General features: G+C 42.5%; 1 protein-coding gene across 3 annotated transcripts in view; it reads right to left on the minus strand.

The window, feature by feature from the left end:
- Nucleotides 1-14,074: 14,074 nt before the first annotated feature.
- LRRC7 (leucine rich repeat containing 7) overlaps nt 14,075-23,058 on the minus strand; it is a 551,725-nt gene continuing 542,741 nt past the window's right edge. For all 3 annotated transcript variants that reach the window (XM_039911928.1, XM_039911927.1, XM_039911926.1), the window contains one exon: nt 14,075-16,403. In XM_039911928.1, coding sequence (XP_039767862.1) covers nt 16,296-16,403 — 108 coding nt within the window. In that variant the 3' untranslated portion in view covers nt 14,075-16,295. The remainder of the gene's footprint in view (nt 16,404-23,058) is intronic.

A 23,058-nucleotide genomic window follows, 5' to 3' on the forward strand; every position in this document is an offset into this window, starting at 1 on the left:
GCATTCCAATTGGTTAGAGACTATGCCATAGACAAAATGTCAATGGGATTCCAAAAAGGAAAATGGCGGCTGTTACAAAATGAACCTAAGCCATTCCCATGCCCAGTGTCAGCAGAGGGTGGGATGGAGCGGCGGAGTTGCCGTGCTCCCTGGTTTCTTCTCCGATCATCCTCCATCCCAGTTCACTGCTCCCATTCCCCTTGTTGTCTCAGCGATCATCTGGAGGAAAACCTATACCAATGGCCATATCTTCCTGCCACAGATTCTCCCGCTACTGTCTGAGGCTGGACCCTGGTCACCACCAGAGTGCCCCACTAGCTATTTTCCAGCTCCTTCTGAGGAAAGAGCAAAAGCCGAGCCCCATATCTTTCCCAACTCCAGATGCCCCCTGCAGCTGCCACTTAGTTTAGGACTTGATGTGAATCCAAGCAAAGCATGTTTGCAAGACTGACCACTAATGGGCAATTAGCTGCAACAGGGCGCTAAATGAAATGGGGGGAGGGGAGAAACGCCTCGGTTTGTAACTTGCTCTCCAGATTGGAATCCTTCCCCTGACTCTCGGTTGCAGGAAGTTCCCAGACCCTGACCCTGGGACCGACCAGGAGATGGTGATGGTCATGTGGAAGTTTCTTTTCTCCCAAACCCCATCTCACCCGGATTGAAGGAAGATCTTTCCTTTAATCCTTTAGTCCTTTCAACTAGTACTTTGCCCGCAAATCCCTAGAAGGCTTTCATTGTGCACCAGACTAGAGCACAGTCACACTTCCTCTGCCGAATGACATGTTGCTATGGGAACCAATGCAGAGGAGCTAAAACATGACAGGATGCCGGGGATTAAGCATGGTGGGGAGGTGGCAGGGGGTGGTTTGGATTGTTTTCTAAGTGTCAATTTGGGCGTTCGGTTTTTCAAAATAAGATGGTTCTGTGATGGTCAAATCGACGAGATTGGATTTGCCAAGATCCTCAGGGGTGGAGGTCTTGCTATGGCCATTATTATAAGGAGCAGAAAGCTGAAGCGAGGGCCCCGGATGGGTACTGTAATTAAGAATTCATTCCCGAGAGGCTGAATTCTTAACTGAACAGTAAATGAACTCAAAAAGGCCGTCCCCACCAGTCAGAAATTTCCTCGTGGCCTTTCCCCTTCTGCCCAACTTGTTGGCAGATGCTATGTTACGTCACGCCTGTACAACCTCATAGTGCTTAGAAACATCCCCCTCCCTCCCCACACACCCTCTCCTCAGAAGGCCCCTTTAATGACAAACCTGGAATTGAACTAACCAACTTAACGATGAAAAACAAAACAAAAACTCCAGGTCCTTGACCCACTCCTTTATCAGTCAGATAGAACTTGAGGGAGGACTTTTTTATTTCCTCCACTGTAAATCATCGCCTAGCTCCATGAGTGCTAAAGAGCAACAAATACATCTGACCCAGATCCCACTGGAAATGTCCATTTCCTTTCTCGTTAGGAACTGCCTTTTTAATTAATGGCATTCCACAATGAATTCTTCACTAGACTCCAACTGCAGATGGCCAGTCTATTACTCTTATGATTACTCCCAGTACACTTAAAGGGACTTAAGGAAAAGCTTTGATTGAGCTGGAAAAACTAGCTAAATTGTACAGCAGGTGTCTACAGTGGCAGGAGTCACATGGAGGTCAAGGATATCACACAGTTATTCCAAGCATTCTCTTGCTGCCTCTAGACACTGGGCTAGATGGGCTGATCCAATAATGACTGAATCTTTTACCTCCTTTTTGACTGTCCTGTGTTTCGGTAAGAGATCACTGACTGAGAAAAGGCTTTAGTCCTGGTAACTTACAGTGGAGTTATTTAAACCCAGCTGATTTCCAAGTCAGTTTCCATTAGATTTTGCAAATTTTTGAGTTTGGGGGTGGGGGGTGGGGAGACAGAGAGCTAAAGGGTGAAGAATCTAGAGGGAGTAATATCAGTCCAATATTAAAATAGGTCCAATAATTCATGGCAAACAGCTAATTTTTAAAGAAAGTTCTAGTCTCATCTTTTGTAAACACTACATTACTGATCCCATTGTGAGCTATGTCAACTATAATGAGATCTCTGGAGGGTCTTCACACTCAGTTGTGCCAGGCCACATTATTTTATAGCTGTTTTGGCTAGAACTCTGTTAGGGAATGCTCTTCTGACAGTGGGCTTGGGGTGCTGCATTATCAGAAGAAACTGTGTGTTGGTTGCATCAGAATGGGTGGAACCAGGTACATTTACTTCTTGAATTTCATCAGTGAGACTTATGAGAGGGCTTTTTTACACCTTCAATAAGACTCCTTTGATATGCATCACTATTGAGGGAACTCACAGAAGAGAAGATAGTAGCTGCAAAATGCGGGTGACATTTTATTAATGATGCCTATATATCTAGAATTCTATTTATTTATATTGATGCTTTTGATTCCTGTCTACTTGTTTTGTTGCCTGTCTCCCTTCTTCTAAACTGTGATCCCTTTGTTGGGTAGGGATTGTCTCTATTTGTTGCCGAATTGTACTTTCCAAGTGCTTAGTACAGTGCTCTGCACACAGTAAGTGCTCAATAAATATGATTGAATGAATGAATCACTTGCTGACATTTCGAGAGTTTTTGTGGGTTTTTTTGTATTGGTATTTGTGTAAGTGCTCAGCAACGGGGTAGATACAAGCTAATCAGGTTGGACACAGTCCGTGTCCCACATGGGGCTTAGTCTTAATCCCCATTTTACAGATGAGGTAACTGAGGCATAGAGAAGTTAAGTGACTTTTCCTAGGTCACACAGCAGACAAGTGGCAGAGCCGAGGTTAGAACCCAGGTCCTTCTGGTTCCCGGACCAGTGCTCTATCCACTAGGCCACACTCACTCTCATTGGAGTTTATTCCTTGTTGCAAGCAGCCAGGGTCTTTCCTTGCTGACTGAGGTGAAGCCTCATTCTACTGAGTTTAATCCAGCTAATTTCACACATTTGCTAAGAGTCTTAAATTTCATTACGTGATTTGGAATTTCATCTTCAAAGCCCTTTCTAAACTGCTCATTCATCCTTGCAACTTCTCATGGAAAGGAAAAGAATGATTACCCTTTCATTCGTAAATAATAATACTGATAATAATTGCGGTATTTGTTAAGGGCTTACTATGTGCCAGGCACTGTACTAAGCGCTAGGGTGGATACAAGCAAATTGGGTAGGAGATAGTTCCTGTCTCACTTGGGACTTGCAGTCTTAATCCCCGTTTTGCAGTTGAGGTAACTGAGGCACAGAGAAGTGAAGTGACTTGCCCAAGGTCACACAGCAGACAAGTGGAGGAGCTGGGATTAGAACCCCGGTCCTTCTGACTCCCAGGCCTGTGCTCCTTTTACTAGGCCAAACTACTTCCTAAGTTCAAGTTCATTTTAAGTTCAGTGTATAATGTACTAGGATTTTTGATCTATTCTAGATCATGTTTGGCCATTTTTTGATGTTTTCCAAGTCCCAAATGGCATGAAGGTGATTACACTTGTCATTAGCAATATGTGGCAATCAGAAAAGTTGATTCATGAAGCTGATTTATAAAGAATTGGATTTTTTTCATCTATTGTTTTCTTACGGTGTCTGTTAGATGCTTCTTTAAAAGGATTAATAAAACCTGTTAGAGACTTGGTAGCTACTCTACATACCATTTCAAAACTTGAAGGCTGGAAGTTTTCTTAGCCATACTACCCCTTGCAGTCTGGTGTCTGTCTCCACAATTATACCTAAATAATACCTACAGTCCTGTCTTTATGTCAGCATGGATTTTATTTAAGGGACAAAGCCCCACATTCAACTGTAGAATATAGAGAATCTAGTGATTCCATTTTGTGAGAAAATAGTTTGATATGAAGAAGCGTCGTGGGTTTCAATCCCAGTATGGCCACATATGTGCTTGGACAAGTCACTTGACTTCCCTGTGCCTTAGTTTCCTCATCTGAAAAATGGGATTAAATATCTGTTTTCCCTCCCCTTGTGGGACAAGGACCTGATAATAAGAGCTTACCAAATACCATTATGAATATTATTACATCTTGACTTATTTTTGATACAAGAATAAATTTATCCTTATTTTATGTACTGATTTGAAACTAATACATATCTACTAATTCCAGATGGCTTTGTAGTCATTTCTCTATATCATAATTTGTCCCAACTTGTTTTTGAATTTGAACTTTTATACTTGCTTCATGATTGATGTTCTACAAATATAGTAGTCTTATTTCAAAGCTTTGATTTGAACTTTAGAATAAAAATACTGGGGAGAGCAGTCCACCACTGGGTTCTGTTTGAAAAGAAGCTACCAGGATATTTTCTTATTTTACCAATTTAAACCAAGATATCCCAATAAATTCCAGAAAATTCCCTTTTCAGGAATGTTAATAAAGTGGACAGGACACCTTGTTAATGGCACTAAGAAGTCAGGGTGATGCCCTGCTCAGAGGACCAGTAGATTCTGCTAAAGCCATCTATCAAATAATCTTACCCTGAGAAGTAAAAAGGACACTAGATTGTAAACTTGAGGGTAGGCATCACTGCTTATGGATACTGGTGGTTAATAAAGTACTCTGCATGCATAGGTACTCAATAAATAGCACTGATTGCCTGACTTTGTGCTTAGTTCAGCTGTCCCTTTCAATGTATTGACTTCCATCAGAGTCATAGGGTTGGTGGAATTTCAACAGTTGTTCATAGTTGTTTTTTCATCTAAAAGAAAAGGTTTGGAAGGAAGCTATGCTATCCTTGTCTCTGATGAGACTGTGTTCCTTAGACCTTTGGGTCACACAATTCTCCAATTCTAAAGACTTGTCTCAGTTACTAGGTTATACCAGTAGGCCTGACTTCAGTAATACCAATATTGCTATTTGTGAGTGACTGAATGTGTGTGTGTGTGTGTGTGTGTGTGTGTATCTACCCATTACTATCGGGCTCTTACAAGTCTACATCTGTTTATAAGAGTCTAACGTTTGTATTTTGTATAGCGTTATCTTGAATTAGCGTGTATACTATTTTCCCATTTAGATGTTAAATTTTCATGGGAAAGACCTAACTTTCCCACTTCATGTGCAGCCAAAGTGATATTTTCTGGTGCTCCGCTTGGGGCAGAGGGTGGGAATTCAATAGGACAGAACTTCACGGGGGAGGGACATTAACTAAGTACATGAGGGGAGGGAAAGGAAAGGAGCAAAGGCTGAAAAGGGAGACAGACTTGCAGAGACAGGAGTCAGGAAAAAAAAGAGAAGGAGAAAGTCAAAGAGAAACAGCTATTCACTCCACCCTCAGCCCCACAGCATTTATATACATATCCATAATATTTAGTTATACTATCTTCCTTTCTGGACTGTAAGCTCATTGTGGGCAGGGACCATGTCTACTTATTCTGCACACAGTAAGCGTGCAATAAATACCACTGATTGGTAAACAGAAGAGATACAGAGAGACAGAAACACTGACCCATGTGCAGGAATGATACACACACACCCCTGTGGATGCAGCATGTCAGTATCAGCAAGAGGAATTAAGAGAGATCACGGCTGAAAACAGTTGCCTCCGCTAGTAATGACTGCCCAGACTCTCCCCAGTATGGCCGTTCAAGGATAGCGCTCGTGGGAATCAGCAGAGGCAGCTAGAGGCAGCTATGGTGACTGCACACAGTGTCTCTAACCTTTCCAGCCAACTGTTCCTTGGCTCTGGGCTGAGGATGCTTCTGCCATCCCCTGGTTCAGAAATGGTGGTGGGATCTGAGGAGATTATTTGTTCCTGCCAATGCCTCTGCACAGAGTGGATGTGAAAAAGAGACCATAGTTTTGACTGACTGATCAATTTGTAATTTAGGATCACAATCACTTCTACAGTGCTCCGCACTTCTACAGTGCTCCTGCCAATGCCTCTGCACAGAGTGGATGTGAAAAAGAAACCACACTTTTTTCTGAATGAACAATTTGCATTTAGGATCCCAACCACTATACAGTGCTCTTCCCACAGTGGAGGAGAAACAACTCACCTTGGTTTTGATCGACTGACCAATTTGTAATTTAGGATCAATGCCACTAGTACAGTGCTCGGCACGCAGTGGACGTTAAGAAGGGACCCTACTTTTAACTGACTGATCGATTTGGAGTTAGGATCGCATTTCAAAATTTATAGGAGTAGACGTAGTAGAGCCTTCTGTGGTTGATGATTTTCGAAGAGCTCTTTCATTCTTTTCTGAGTCCGGATTTTGGATAATGAACAATCTGGCAATTTGTGGCAACCGCCTCCCCGATCGGATGGCAAGCTCCTCAAGGTCAGGGACTAGATCTTTTCCTTTTCTTGTATATTTCCAAATATCTAGTACCGTGTTCTACACACAGTAGGGTCCTCAATAAATGCCACTGGTGATGATGACAAAACAGTCTTGTGTCGTAAATAATAATAATAATTATGGTAATTTGTTAAGCACTTACTATGTACCAGGCACAATACTAAGCGCTGGTACACAGGGAGAACACTCACATTAGGTTGCTCTGAGCATGTTACATCTGTTAATGTACGTAAGGATCAATTGCCTTCCCTCAGGGGAATGGGTGCAAGTCAAATGGTTCTGGTATCCATAGGGGAATAGCCAATAGCCAATACAGTCAATTACTCTACTTGAAAAGTTGAAGTTCGTCTTCCCCAAAAGAGAGTCAACTCCTTGAGGGCAGGAAACACGCCTGGTGATTCTGTTGAATTTTACCAAATGTTTAGCGCATCTAGGGAACACTCAATAAACCCCATTACTATCACTCAGTCAATCATATTTACTGTGTGCTTACTGGGCGCTGACCACTGTACTAAGCTGTTGGGAGGGTACAACAGATGTTCCTTTTACCATGAAAATTGGGCACGATTCTTTCTGAGCAAAGTTCTGCTGGGAGACTGGGGTCTGGTACCTGATCAAGAGGGCAAGGAAGAGACCCTTCAGTTATGGGTTGTTTTAGGGAGCTAAGTTTTGATTTTGCCCTCCAAACTGTTGTCCCATGCATGGGTCTCTTCATCAGGGGATGTTCGCCCATCAACTTTTGAAATTGCTTTTTAAAATAAATCACAGACACACTCAAAGGTGATGTGGGAGAAGCCTTTGACTTCTGTTCTAAAATCGGAAAGCTTGGGAGGAGTCTTTGACTTCTGTTCTAAAAGCAGAAGGCTCTGATATTCCCTTAGATCCCTATTCTCTCTTGTGGTTTCAGCGAAGCCCGGAACATTAGGACAAAGCCACCTTTTCTCAGTCTCATCTTTTAGCTAAACAAAACCCGGTCACTTGGGTATCACTGGTAAATTTGGGGAAATAATCTGGCCTTGAATCACCCCCATCAAAAAGTACCTTTTCATGAGTCTACCCGAGGCATCTGATTCCTCAGTTGAAAGATTTTGTTCAATTTGAACTTGAGTGGATTATTCCCCAACATGTAGCAGGAAGCATCTCTTGCCCTACTGCCCTCTCGTGGTTGTCTGGAGCCAAATCTGTATCCCTACAACCCCAGTGACCTGGAGGTTTGAACTTGGCCTTGAACCCAGATCTCAAAAGGTAAAAGTGGGTAAATAATTTATCTGCAAAAGAAAAAAAAATATTTGCAGTGATTTATTAACTTCCTCACCCAACAGATAGAGTTTCTCTAATTGTTTTCATTTTCCATCTTTCAGTTCATGAATTGAAGTACAGAAGCAATTAGGTTAGCTTCTGTGAAGTTCTTTGTAGCTTAATGATGGTTATATTGTTTTTCTATTTACAGTGGTTGGCTTTTTTCCCTCCTAGTTCTTGATCAAAATCAAAGTGTTTTGTAAGCTATTTCATTTTTTTCTCAGAGGAAATTTAAGGTGGATTGAAGCAGCTTGGAAAAGCCCTCAGAGGAGGGTTTCTGGTATGCATTTTGCCCATTTTGCCCAAGCAGTAATGTGAGGTTGAGAAGAAGTATGGCCTTTTGGAATGAGCAAGGGCCTGGAAGTCAGAGGATGTGGGTTCTAATCCCGGCTCTGCCATTTGTTTGCTGTGTGACCTTGGGCAACTCACTTAACTTCTCTGTGCCTCAGTTCCTTCATCTGCAAAATGAGAATTTGAAACCTATTCTCCCTCCTGCTTAGGCTGTGAGCCCCATGTGGCACCTGATTATCTTGTATCTATCCAGTGCTTAGTACAGTGCTTAACGTATATTATTATTATTATTATTGTTATTATTCAGTGAGGCTAGACTGGTGGGTAAGGATGGCAGAGAGCCGTGGAGTTAAAAAACATTTTAAGAGGGTGATTTTGGTGAGGAGGATACTTAGTTCTGGTAGACTTTATTTCTGAGTAGTTGAATGGCTTAGGTTCAAGGTGCGAGGGACAATCACAGGAATAGCTTTGGCCTTTCTGGACTCCCAAAGAGACTAGGCTCGTTTGAAAGGGATTTCTGTTCTTATGCATTACAGCCAAGGTCACACTTGATATGCAGCTAGGGAACCAACACTGGCTTTAATAATATTACCTTGGCTTTTGCAATCAATCAACCAATCAACGGTACTCATTGAGCACCTACTACGTACAGAGCACTGAACTAAGTTCTTGGGAGAGTATAATACAACAGAATTAGCAGACACGTCCCCAGCACATAATAAGCTCATCATCGAGAATAAAAGCAAGCATTTTTACTATTCCAAAGTGCCTTCACATTATCCTAAAGACGTTGCATCCTGATCACTTCTCATGTCCACTATAGAGAAAACTCCACTAACTCATAAGCTTCTTGAGGGCAGGGATCATGTCTACCTACTCTATTGTATTCCCCCAAGCACTTAGTACAGTGTTCTACACATGGTAAATGATCAATAAATCCCATTGACTGACTGATGGCTAGAGGACCTGATTAGCCTTTAAGTTAACTGCTTTCTGACATGAACTACATGTATCTTCCCAGTCCAGCCAGTGCAGTCCAGTCTGCCCAACCACTGCCGGTCCTGGGTAGGGTTAAGCCAGGTGGTCTGCTCCTGGCTGAGGGGCCACCAGGCCTCAAGGAGCAGAAGATTTGCTTCTAGGCATTGCACAGAGGAGGCTTATGGGTAGTTGGCTCAGGCAAATGTCCAATGTCCCCCCAGCTCTCCCCAAAGGGAGTCTCTGTCACTTCTCTGCCACTTCTGGCTCCCCCTCCAGACCCACCTGAAGCAAGGAGTCAGACGCTACCTGAGCCCAGTGGCACAGTTCCTCACCCAAGAAAGCCCACCACCAAGCCATTAATAGAAGAAGGCAATTGCAGAGGGAAAAAAACACCTCATCAAAGAAAGCAGAAGTGTTAAATCTTGATTTCTGGAATGCTAAACAGTGATGCTCATACACATCCATCGTTTGAGTTGAGGGAAATAAAATGTTTCAGTATACAAGAGAAACAGCAGCATAGTCTAATGGAAAAAGTAAGAAGTCAGGAGACCCAGATTCTAGTCCCAGCTCAGCCACTGGCTTGCTGTGTGACCTGGAGCAAGTCAATTGACCTCTCTGGGCCTCAGTTCTCTTATGTAAAAAATGGGGATAAAATAACTGTTCTCCTTACCTCTTAAATTGTGAGCTCCACATGGGACAGGGATTGTGTTTCATCTGATTATCTTATATCTATTCCAGCACTGAACCTGGTACTTTGTATATAGGAAGTGCTTAATGCATGTCAAAGCAAAACTACATTTTCCTTCAATCTCCCTTCTTCACACTCAGCAACTCACTGAAAAGGAAACACCTCTACTCAGTGAGTGAAACTGGAGAACTAGACCTCATAATTATCCTACACAATAAGAAAAAGTGGGGTCAAAGCAAAATAATTACGTTTCCTGAAAACCCCTGGCAAAAAGAACGGTAAGATGCTTATTTAATTGATGTAAGCTTCCTAGTCATTTCTGGCCCGTTTGTCCTCAGAAACAAAATTAGAAAGTGGTGGGGATGATATTTAAAGAAGAAAAAAAAAAAACAAAGCCAGAAAGGGCTGCTCCACTTTTTAGGTAATATCAGCCATTCCTAGAGCAAACTGCTTATATTCTGAAAACCTCTCTTCCTAAAAGATCTTCATTCTTTGTGGCTAACTGAACCTGAATGCAATTGGGCCATTAGGAGGACTCTCTGATCTATCTTCGCTCCTTGGTAGTACCTGATGGACTGAAACCATTCCTGGAGATCTAGTCCTCTCTGAAAGACTCATACCAGATTCATGGTCTAGTTAACTCTGGGGTTGGGAGTTGAGGGGAAGAGCCATTAAGGAGGAGGAAGGGTAGAGCAGGAGAGGAGAACACTTTTACATGCTTGTCAGGCTAATGAATTCACTAATGATGTTATTAATTGTGTTTATTTACACGGGGTGAGCAGTGGCTGAATTCTTTAGCTAGCGGACTCAATCAGTTGGTGAGTCCAGAGAGATTAGATCAGAGAAACCAAGTGAATCTAGGGAGCAGGAAGCCAAACAGCCTGAGTCCTGGACCAAGAAACCTTCAGGGAGATTCCCTGCCCTCCCAGAGAAGTTGGAAGGGTCACCAAGAAGAAACAGAAGAGAGCAAAACAAACCCTGAAATGGGATTGAAGAAACAATGTTACAAAAATGCTCTGAAGACACTGAGCCTCAGAGGAGAAATAAAATTTACTTTAACTCAGCTCTATGTTTGAGATTTGGAGAGGCACGCTGATATAAAGGAAGTTTCAAACCACAGGGCACAGAGGAGCTCCATCTACTTTCTACTGTTCCTACCTAAGATCCTAGCATTTTTTGAACCCCTCTTAGATCCAGTTCTTTACCACCTGCCTGAAGAGAAAATACACTGAACAGAGATGCTGAGCCGGGTTCTCTCTGCTGCAGGAGGGAGTGCAGATTGTCTTGAAACTGGATGGGTGACCCTATTTCCCAGTGCCACTGATTTTTCAGGGGGAAAACGTCTCTCACACACATTCATGAACCACCCTAGAAGCATTCGGAGGAAGCAGTGAGAACAGCTTCACTCTGAAGCCCCCCATAAAGCTACTCATAGTGCAGGCGAAGATGTGAACCCCAGATCGCAAACACCCTGAGGGCTTGGACCACATCTTTTACTAACCTTTTACCCTCCCAACTGCTTAGCACAGTGCTCAGCACACAGCAGGCACTCAATCAATTCCACTGAAAGTGATGAAGACATAACCACCAATTCAATATCTGCAGCATCCAGAAATCACCATATCGCTCTTCTCCCTCTCCTACTAAAACTGGACTTTGTGCAAAACGCTCTGAAAATACTCCACTGCGAAACAGAGATATACAGCAGTGGTAGTGGTAATACTACTGAGTGACTAGTAATAAAATAATTATGGTATTTGTTAAGCGTTTACTATGTGCCACACACTGTACTAAGCGTTGGAATGGATATAAACAAATGGGGTTGGACAGAGCCTCTGTCTCACATGGGACTGACAGTCTCAATTCCCATTTTGCAGACTAGGTACCTGAGGCACAGAGAAGTGAAGTGACTTGCCCAAGGTCACCCAGCAAACAAGTGGAGGAACCGGGATTAGAACCCATGACCTTCTGACTTCCAGGCCCCGTGCTCTATCCACTATGCCGTGTTTGGAAAGTACAACAGAAGCCCGTGTGGCAGTTACAACCTGGGCCCCCAAGACAGAGATTGCCCCAGAGGATTCAACAGTTCTCTGGAGAACTTGCTTGTGTTCCTAATTTTCAACAGGAAGAAGACCAGGCTTGCTCTAGAGACAGGTATCTGCTCCTCTGGTCCCACTAGGTAAGGAGCACTCTTTCATTCTCCTCCATCGCCCTGTGTGATGATGATTATGGTATTTTTTAAGTGCTTACTGTGTGCCAAGCACTGTTTTAAGCGCTGGTCCACACCCTTATGGAGGGGTTTCCAGACTTCGTATTATCCTCAGATGCATTGCCTGCTCTTGGACAGTGGTTGTTGGGAATGGGATGCATACATTTCTCAAGTTTGAGTGATGCAGGTCCCTTTTCTCCGTAGAAGCCGAGAGACATGAAACCCTGTCTTGTCTAAACTGAAATCTGACCACCCCAATTTACAGTTGTCTGGCTCTCAGTCCTGATCATTACTATGTTGAGGCTGATTTTGTTGGGTGGGAGGAGGGAGGGAGGTGGCCTCACTGAGAGGAGAAATCCTGTTGTGGACAGTTCTAGGCAAGTGAATTTGAACCTGGAGACTATCCTTCCTTTATGGATGATGAAGGCACAAGCACAGGAGGGTCAAATCAGTATTTCCCAAACATCATCATTAACAGACCCCAATAAGAACTAGGCATTTTGACAGTAAGAAGCACTTGGCTTACTGTCCCACTTACCTGCATGCCTGCCCACTCTGTGATTCCCTTACCCAGCTGTCACCCACGGCTTTTCTCCTGCTGCCCATAATAGTGGCAAAACAGCTAAGGCCTCAGAGCAGCACAAATCGGTCAAGAAGGAACCAGATGCCAGAGAGAAGAGACAATGCCAGAGAGAAGAGACAACTCAGTAAGCACACTGTGTTCCCCAAAAGGTTCAGTTCTGCAAATAACGAACAGATTTCTGATAAAAATCAAACCGTTCTCTGCCTTTCTTCCTCTGAACGTTTGGGGAAATTGCCAGGTGATTTTCACTTTGGCGTTTGTTGATAATCATCCAAGACTTAATTTCTTCAACTATGTCCATTTCCTTCCCTGCCTTCCCCGGAATCAAAATCCCTTATTTATGATACAGACCGGGGTGAAGCCAGAGTAGGAAACTTTCAAGAGTAACACCAAATAAACAGTGCCTCTATTTAATAACCTCCCTCCCTTTGGACATATGGCAGTTCTACTGAGGCACAAAGATGACCACATCTATTGACATGAGAGTTCAAACTCTAAAAACTTACGGACTTTGCTAGCTCATATGATCTAGTTCCTGTTTAAAGGTGAAAGTAAATTAAGAATACATACGTGCAAGCATTGATATGAATCCCCCATGGGTGGTAGATTTACTGTTTAGGAGACTGGGATAGTTGATTTTTAAGAGGGTGTTTCCCTTAAAGTTTTCTTACAGTGGGTTTCTGGCCTTGTCAGTGGTCTTCACAAACCCTTGGCCTGCAGGGATTCTCTTTGCCCTGCCCAATTTGCACCCACCTCTACCCCCATTTGCCAGTGATGCTCAGTGACATTCTCATGGCCATTCTACCACCTTCAGCTGCTCTCCATATCAGTAAGCTAATAGGCACTCAATAAATTCCATTACTGCCACCAAAGGAGTCCAAGGATTGCCCTGCAGCACATCCATTCCGAGTTTCCCCCCAAACACAGCTTCCCATGGAAGACAAACACAACAGGATAAGCGAAGGAGACATTCTCCATAGGTCCACTTATTGGCTCTTAACCTGTCCCTCCTTCCCACCTCCGACACCCATTCCTGGTTTCTTCGTGGCCTGAGCCAGAACTGATTTTCATGGCAGCTTACCTGCTCAAGATCTATGGGGCCATATTCCAAGTCAGGGGCCTAACCCATTGGTCCTGTCAGTTCACTGCCCAAATCCAATATATCTAAATTGACCAAAACCATTTTTTTTCAAAGTTTAGGAGCCATTGTGATTTGAAATGAAAGCACCTCATCTGGTTCTTTTTTTTTTTCTTTCCTTTTTCTCCCCCAATCCAACTGTCCCCTATGTATGCAAAACATCCTGAGATGAGAAATCATGAAATAACAGAATTTACTTGCTCAGTACTTTCCCACAAGCTCAAGGAGCCCTTCTTAGAGTCATGCCCCATCTGTGACTTCACTGAGCACTCTTGGGCATAAGTGCCATGTCTACTGTAAAAAGCACAGTGCTAGGAGCATTGAGAAGGAAAGTTCTGAGAGTTTTCCAATAACTTCTTTTGTGGTATTTGTTAAGCGCTTATTATGGTTCAAACACTGTTGTAAGCACTGGAGTAGGTACAAGTTAATTAGGTTGGCCAAGTCCCTGTCCCTCATTGGGCTCACAGTTTCAGTAGGAAGGAGAACAACCTTCATTTTACAGTTGAGGAAACTGAGGTATAGAGAAGTTAACTTGCTCAAGGTTGCGCAGCAGACAAGTGGTAGAACTGAGATTAGAACTCAGGTCTTCTGACTCCCACACCCGTGCTCTTTCCACTACCCCATGCTACTTCCCCTTCTTTGGTCCTCCAAAATCCCCACTGCTATGGGACCGGTGGTGGGATCTGCCCGAGTGACTTTGAAGAGACTCAGGGAGGGCTCCCAGAGAGAGAGGCCCAAGGCCCCTTTCCTGTACTGCCTTGCCTGCCATCATAAGGGAGGTTGCCCAGGAACAGAGGACTTGTTCGACTGGAGTTCGGATTAAGGGCCTACTCTCAGGTTTGTAGAGACGACCACCAATGTTGGTGGTGGTTTCAACTACTAGTTTCTATAAATCTTCAATTGGTGTGATGGATTTGGTCAATGGAGTCAGGATCCGAAAAGAGAGAGACCTCTTCCGCTGCTCTGGAAATTAGGCAGCTCTCCCCAGAAGTCCTGTGAACTGGAGTAGCCACTTCCGACATTTTGTTTTAACCACATCAGTCTTAGCCCGGAGTCACGAAGCCGCCTCAGAATCACAAATATAATGGTGTTTTGGCTCACCTGTGCCAAAGATAGAGCTGTCTCTCAGAAACTGGGACAGGAAGCAACTTCTATTGCCAAGAGATAGTATCGCCTCTCCAATGAGAGCTAGCTGCTTCAAAGGACAATTTTCTCACCAGGGCCGCAATTACAGTCAGCTTACAAATACTGCCTCTGGAGCTGCACTGAAGTGACTTTATAATGCTAGTGCAATAATTCAGATTTCTTAGCACAAGATAATAGCACAGAATATGTACCATCACATAACACAAAGAGTTAAATTGTGCCGTGATGATATGCATTTCATACACTACTAACTGCAAGAAAATTGTTTGGGATTTTCAAAGTCGTCTGCTCTAATAGTGGGTAAAAACTCGAAATATTTTAAAAAAAGAGGTAATTTTATCAGTTGGAATGCAAAATGGTTACAATTAAAAAAAAATCTGTTAACATTTTCTCTTCTGTCCTCCTTTTTAATGGTCATGGAAACCAAGATTTTCCAACCATCATTTGGGGGGGGGGGAAATTAGGATCTGGACCACAGAACTAGCAATATTTAATACAATTTTCTCTATTGCTATTTCTGTCTCCAAAGCCAGGCACTGAGATTGATTTTATGGTACTTTTTGACTTTCAGCTCTGGAAAAAAAACAATCTGAAGTTCAATATCTAAATATTAGAGTTTAAATATAGCTCCCACCAATCACTTTTTGCTAATAGTCTTTCCTGATGATGAATCTTCTTACACCCAATAGCTCATTAAATTGATTTAAATTAGATTTTTGTCACACACAAGAAAACGCTACATTAACAACTAAGGAAGTCACAGGGGCTACAATTTGTAATAAATGTAAAACTGAAAGAAATAAAAGTGTATTTTCCTGCCACCCATCACTCACTGCTTATATTTGTTAAGGAATTTAACTATCGACAATAATCTAGCTCTCATTTCATAACTTTGTATGTATTGTTATCAACTGAAGGCTTTGAGCAAGTTCATTAATTTTGTGCTGACTAATTGTAATCAGGTCCCAGAGATGAAAGACTAATTTATGAAATATTTCACTCTGTACTGTGAGAATTTAGCAAATTAATCAGGAACCAGATATAAACACCATATACCATATGTACAGTTAATTTCATAAGGCATTATCACATATTTTTATTGAAAAAGGTTGAACATAGTAAAGTCCTATTTTTAAGATATATTTTCTTTCTCAATCAGAGGTGTTCTGTTTTATGAAAATATTCCTTTTCTGTATAATTTTCTTTATATATGCCAACATATAACTTGTGCTAGAAATATTTTATGGGAATTACATTTCTCTGTATTTGTATTTCTATATAAAGGCATATACAATTTTGAGGCAGTGTTTCTGATGGAGAGCAGAATCCTTATAGAACCTGTGTGTGCTTCCGTGCTCTGAAATTATATGAAATCCACTTTGAGAAGAAACTGATTTGATTAAAAAAAACAAACTGCACCAATGCACAGCCAGAGGCTGACAATTAAAACTGATACATACCACATGAACATCATATTTATATAGGTAACATTTTTAAAGGTGATCAGAACTAACATGTAGTTATTATACATTTGGCACTAATGTTTGCCATTGGTCCAGCAATTGGCAAAAAGTTTGTTTCCTATGTAGAAATTTATCTTTGAACATTAGGTCTGGCTAGACATATTTTCACTATTTATAAAAATATTTAGACGGTAAGCTCACGTTGAATAACTAGGTCTACTGTGTTCTGGAAACTCTTCAGTAGTAATACAGCCTTCTCATGTTCCATATGTACAAAACTGTGTCCATTCGCCTGTAACACACAAATGAAACAGGGGAATCAAAAAAATAGTTCATGGATTAGATTGTTGTTTTTATGCGTTCTAAGAGTCCAAGTCGAAGCAGGACGAGGCCACTTCCACTAAGTCTGCTCTCTCTGACTTTTAGTCAGTGAGTTGTCTTTGGCTCATCTAGGCTCAATAAGAGCAATAGATTTCTAATTACCGCTCAAAGATTATCCACGGTGCTTTAAATGCAACAATTCCACTGGAACATCTTTTGGGAAAAAGAGAGGGAGCCGCTCTTCGACAGCGTGAGATCCCACTGGCCATTATTTCTGCATTTACTGGTGCCAATGCAGAAGGTGCTTGTGGGTCATTAAAAATTCTTACATTTATATTGGTTTCATTAAAATTTAACACAATGCAATTCATTCATTCATTCAATCGTATTTATTGAGTGCTTACTGTGTGCAGAGCACTGTACCAATATCACTCAAAATTACTCTTTCCAAGTACTCTCTGGCTTAAGGCACCCACATGTTCAAAGCAACAACAATTCCCAGATCACTGTTTTTTCTGATTTCCTTCAGCCCGACTCTCCCCTTAGAGCTCAGGAATGAGGATAAGAGTCTCTCTTTGAGCTGACTGCCACCTGAGGCCATGTCTCTTGCTTGGTTTTGATTTTTGTTTTTTTGTTTTTGTTCATTTGTTAAGTGCTTCCTTTGTATCAGGCACTGTACTAATTGCTGGGGTAGACACAAGTAAATCATACTGGACACAGTCCATGTTCCATGCATTTATTCCATTCAATCATATTTATTGAGCACTTACTGTGTGCAGAGCACTGTACTAAGCGCTTGGGAGAGTACAATACAACAATAAACAGACACATTCCCTGCCCACAATAAGCTTACAGTCTAGAGAAGGGGAGACAGATATTAATATAATAAGTAAATTACAGTTATGTACATAATTGCTGTGGGGTTGGGCGGGGGGAAGAACAAAGGAAGCGAGTCAAGGTGATGCAGAAGGGAGTGGGAAAAGAGGAAAGGGGGACTTAGAAAAAGCCTCTTGGAGGAGTGTGCCTTCAATAAGAGAGTAATTGTCTGTCAGATTTGAGGAGGGAGGGTGTTCCAAACCAGAGGCAGAACATGGACCAGGGATCGGCAGTGAGATAGACGAGATCGAGGTCCAATGTCACAAAGGGGCTCATAGGCTAGGTAGGAGGGAGTAGGATTTAATTCCCACTTTACAGATGAGATAACTGAGGTACAGAGAAGTTAAGTAACTTGCCCAAGAGCAGACAAGTGAAGGCTCGATTCCTCCAGGAGGCCTTCCCAGACTAAGCCCTCCTTTTCCTCAACCCCCTCTCCCCTCCCCATCGCCCTGACTCGCTCCCTTTGCTCTACCCCCTCCCCGCCCCACAGCACTTGTTCATATATGTACATATCTATAATTCCATTTATTTATATTAATGCCTGCTTACTTGTTTTGATGTGCATATATCTATAATTCTATTGATTTATATTGATGTTACTGCCCGTTTACTTGTTTTGATGTCTGTCTCTCCGCTTCTAGACTCTGAGCCTTTTGTGAGCTGGGATTGTCTCTCTTTATTGCTGAAATGTACTTTCCAAGTGCTGAGTACAGTGCTCTGCACACAGTAAGCGCTCAATAAATACAATTGAATGAATGAATGAAAGTGGCTGAACCAGAATTAGAACCCAGGTCCTTCTGACTCCCAGGCCTGTGCTCTATCCACTGGGCTATGCTGCTTCCACGCTTCCTATAGGGTTTTCTCTCCTCTGCCTCCAAACACTGTAGCATGGGAGTAGGCAAGAGATTTTTACTATCCTGACATGTCCTGCTGACTCCTTCCTCCTGCCCCAACTGCAGGGAATGTGTCTGTTATATTGTTATATAGTACTCTTCCAAGCGTTTAGTACAGTGCTAGGCACAGAGTAAGTGCTTGAAAAATACAACTGAATGAATGAATTTCCCATTCTGAACTAGCAATCATCTTTCCCCCTCACTTCTCTTCAAGAAGCCCCTGACCTCTGATATTCATATGTCTTATGAATTGGCATTTGCAGGTCAACCCGATAAAGCTATGCTATTGTCTTTTATCTACCTCAGTGCTTAGTACAGTGCTTGGTACACAGTAGGTGCTTAACAAATACCACCATTATTTGTAAAGAAAAGAAAAGCAGTCTTACCTAGTGGAAAGAGCACAGGACTGGGAGTCAGAAGACCTGGGTTCTAATCCGGGCCCCACCTACTAGTCTGCTTGGGTGACCTTGGGCAAATCACTTCATTCCTCTCTGCTTCAATTTCTTCATCTCGAAAATGGGGATAAGAGTCCTGTTTTTCCCCACCTTAGAATGCGAGCCTCATGTTGGACATGGACTGTAGCAGATCTGATTGTATTACATCTGCCTCGGGGCCTGGTACAGTGCTTGGCACACACAGTACAGTTTGAACAAATACCACACATTATTATTATTGAAACCATATCACAGCTACCAAGATATTAATACACCATAAATGGTCAGTCAATCTCTCAACACTTCCCAGCCAAAAAAAAAAAAAAAAAGAGGAAGCAAAAGAGGCTGGTTAAAAACTTCTTTGTAATCACCCTGTTGTTTCACAGCAGCGGAGGGTGGCTTGGAATATAGGAAGTCTTTCTCGGCTTCAATTTTCAACTTTCAGTGATAGGAAAAACTCAGACCCATGATGGGTGGCTTGTAGTTCTTTCCAGTAGACAATGGGGTGGAATAGAGAGCTGAACATATGATAGAGCCTATGTTTCTGACTGCAGTTCTCGTCTCTTCTGGGACCGTGACGATGAGGCTTACCTTCTCCTTCCATCACTCATTCGATCGTATTTATTGAGAGTTTACTGTGTGCAGAGCACTATACTAAGAGCAAAAGGCAAACGGGGAGGATATGATAATAATAATAATAATGGTGGTATTTGTTAAGCGCTTACTATGTGCAAAGCACTGTTCTAAGTGCTGAGGGGATACAAGGTGAACAGGTTGTCCCACGTGGGGCTCCCAGTTTTCATCCCCATTTTACAGATGAGGGAACCGAGGCACAGAGAAGTTAAGTGATTTGCCCAAAGTCACACAGCTGGCAAGCGGTGGAGCCGGGATTAGAACCCACGACCTCTGACTCCCAAGCCCGGGCTCTTTCCACTGAGTCATGCTGGAGGAATGATTCTGGGTTTTTATTCTGTGGCCATTTTCTGATTACAAGCTACTTTCCAGTTAAATGACCATATCACACTGAAAACACAGGAAGGTCTTTAGTGGGGTGGTTTGAGCACCAAAATGATAGAGACCCATCTTACAATCACAATTTCAGCCAAAACAACCACCTCCCTCAAACCACGGCTGGCTGGCACCCTCATGGAGATGGCTCACGATTAGGGTGGCCACTGTCAGCCCTCACAGATACCAGGTCGTGCAACATAGATGAAGTCAGTCCACCTCTCAACACCTCTCAGCAAAAGAAAAAAAAAGAAGAAGCAAAAGAGGCTGGTTAAAAACTTTGGAATCATCCTGCTACTTCACAGCAGCAGAGAGTGTCTTACAATGGGTTCACAGCATAATGAAATGATGCTATGAATGCCATTTTGCAGAAGTTCACCTAAGCGCCCTCAAACCTAGAATGTGCACTTCCTCTCATGTTCCAGAGTCATTGGATTTACCTTCTAGGACCTATTAAACATGTACATCACTGCCAAGCCACAGAACTTGGCTGTAGGAGCCGAGACGGAAATCAAATGAACATAATAGATGGAGAGGCGTGTTATTGTTGCGGGTGGGGAAAATGTGTCTACCAACTCTTTTACTTTGTATGTCCCAGTGCTTTGCCCACGGTAGGCACTCAAGAACTACTATTGATTGATTGTTGATTCTATATCAGACAGGGGACGGGCCAGATGAATACTTTCTGGTTTTCTGATTGGACACCTTACTCTGGGGTCCCAACTCCAATGAAGCAAGAGGTTTCTTTTCCCCTCCTTCCATTCTGTTCCATATTCCTTGGGATGCTGGAAGTTTTGGGGAGGGATGGAGGAATTTGGGATGGAGATGGAAGTAAAGGAGTATCTGCCATGTCTATTCCCTCCCCCGATTAGACTGTAAGCCCGTCAAAGGGCAGGGACTGTCTCTATCTGTTGCCGATTTGTACATTCCAAGTGCTTAGTACAGTGCTTTGCACATAGTAAGCGCTCAATAAATACTATTGAATGAATGAATGAATGAATTCCCTTAATAATACTGGTACTGGTTAAGTGCTTCCTATGTGTCAAGCACTATTCTAAGCGCTTGGGTAGATACAAGATAATTAGGTTGGACATAGTCCCTATCCCACACGGGGCTCACACTCTTAATCCCCATTTTACAGTTGAGGTAACTGAGGCCCAGAGAAATGAAGTGACTTGCCCAAGGTCATACATCAGACATGTGGTGGAGCTGGGAAAAGAACCCAGGTCCTTTTGATTCTCAGGCCTGTGATCTAGCCACTAAAGACACACTGCCCTTCCAAACCAGAGAGGAATAGAAGTGGATTTGAGGATAGATCAATAATAATGTTGGTATTTGTTAAGCGCTTACTATGTGCATAGCACTGTTCTAAGCGCTGGGGTAGACACAGGGTAATTAGATTGTCCCACAAGAGGCTCACAGTCTTAATCCCCATTTTATAGATGAGGTAACTGAGGCACAGAGAAGTTAAGTGACTTGCCCACAGTCACACAGCTGACAAGTGGCAGAGTCAGCATTTGAACCCATGACCTGGACTCCCAAGCCCGTGCTCTTTCCACTGAGCCACGCTGATCAACAATCAAGCCAAATTAAATGCAATGTCCCAGTCTTCAACAAAATGGAATAACCAGACTACTTTCAGCCCACTCGAGTGGCTGTCATCATATGTGGTAGAGAACTGGGTTTGATCATTTCCATCCAATCTAATATCACCCCCACAAACACAACTCTTTAGTTCCAGGGACACCAATTGTTGATATAAAAGCTCGGAGGGTCTCATTCACCAAAGAGATATCAACTGGAAGCCACCATAGCAACCGTCTACTATAATTGGTAGTCACATGAAGCGCCCCTGTCGAAGGCTATAAACTTCATGTAACCCTTTTCAGTTTTATTATGCTATGGGTTGTAGAGGGGCAGAAGCAACTGGGTGACTTTAATCATCTTGCATAAATTTCACCAACGGTGTCAAGTCCATTAAAGGAAATGACACCATCGGCAGCAGTATCTTTGAGGGTAAAACACTACGATGTGCTGTTTAGTTAATGGGTTTATTGTATTTAATTTCCTTCATGATGATTTAAAAAATACTGGAATTTGACATTGATTTGCCACTCTAATATGCTTTCATAATGTGTCTCAGACTTCTGGGAAAAGTAATTCTTCGGCCGTGATTTTACCTAACAAGGTCTCCAGTTGACATTTCCTTTGCTCTAATAAAATGAGGTTGTAATGTTTTCTCTCAAGAGCTGCTACAAGACTGTTTCACTATTAAACCTGATCTGTATTCTCTGCAGATTTATACGTTATTTGCAAAGCCGTGAGTCATATCCAAATTACCTCAATTTAGGCCATTCCAAAGATATTCATGGAAGCTAATATTTGGTTCTCTGGGAGAATCAGCAAAAAATACAAAGTTTTCCATTTTAATTATAGTCCCAACACTTCACTCAATTTAGTTTGGTTAGACTAGGTACTTTGAAGCTTTTGTATCCCTCCCCCTTCTCCCATGTAGGAGTCTTTGGTAGGAACAGGGATTCCTATGGAGAATAAAAATGATGAGAGTTTCTCCTGTCACTTCCAAGGTTTAACCTCATATTTAGGAGTCTCAGGAGTTCCATGAATCTCTTTAAGGGCTCATAATCATCAAATTAAAACAGAACAATTTAAAAATAATTGCTCATACATAGGATCCCAGCTCTTTATGGCTACAGAGTTTGTGGGAATTTGGGTTTGATTAGTTTTGACAATTGACAGTCCACCAATCAATTGGTGGTATTTATTGAGCACTTACTGTGTGCAGAGCCCAGAACTAAGCACTTGGGAGAGTACAGTATAACAGAGTTGATAGACATGTTCCCTGAGCACAAGAAGTTTATTAAGTAATAGCTGTGGAAACCCCTATAAGAACAAAGTATCCAGATACAAGATAATCAGGTTGGGCATAGTCCTTGTCCCACACATGCTCACAGTCTGAATCCCCATTTTACAGATGAGGGATATGAGGCACAGGGAAGTTAAGTGATTTGCCCAACGTCACGCAGCAGATTAGTAGCAGAGCAGAGATTAGAACCCACGGCCTAGTGTGTCTCTTCTCAAAAGTATTCCTGCCTAGAGCTGGATCACCTGGGGACTAAATCTCAGCCATGGTTGTGGCACTTAGGTTCTTCTTGTCTTCCATCGAGTCATATCCAGATCTCTAAAATGTCAGGTTCTAGTAGGAATGACTTTAATTTCACAGGTCGGTGGGATGCTTCCACTGAAATCAAAATTGGATTTCGGCTCAGAAACGGCACCAATTCTAGGTTGAAAATTTGTTATAAAAAGACTGGACTAATGGTATCATTTTGATATCGCAATCTACCACTCTGGGAAGGCTACTCCCCGGAGTGTGGGAAATAGCCAGAGAGAATGC

Source organism: Ornithorhynchus anatinus, chromosome 4 (assembly GCF_004115215.2).
Source record: "Ornithorhynchus anatinus isolate Pmale09 chromosome 4, mOrnAna1.pri.v4, whole genome shotgun sequence".
NCBI lineage: Eukaryota > Metazoa > Chordata > Mammalia > Monotremata > Ornithorhynchidae > Ornithorhynchus > Ornithorhynchus anatinus.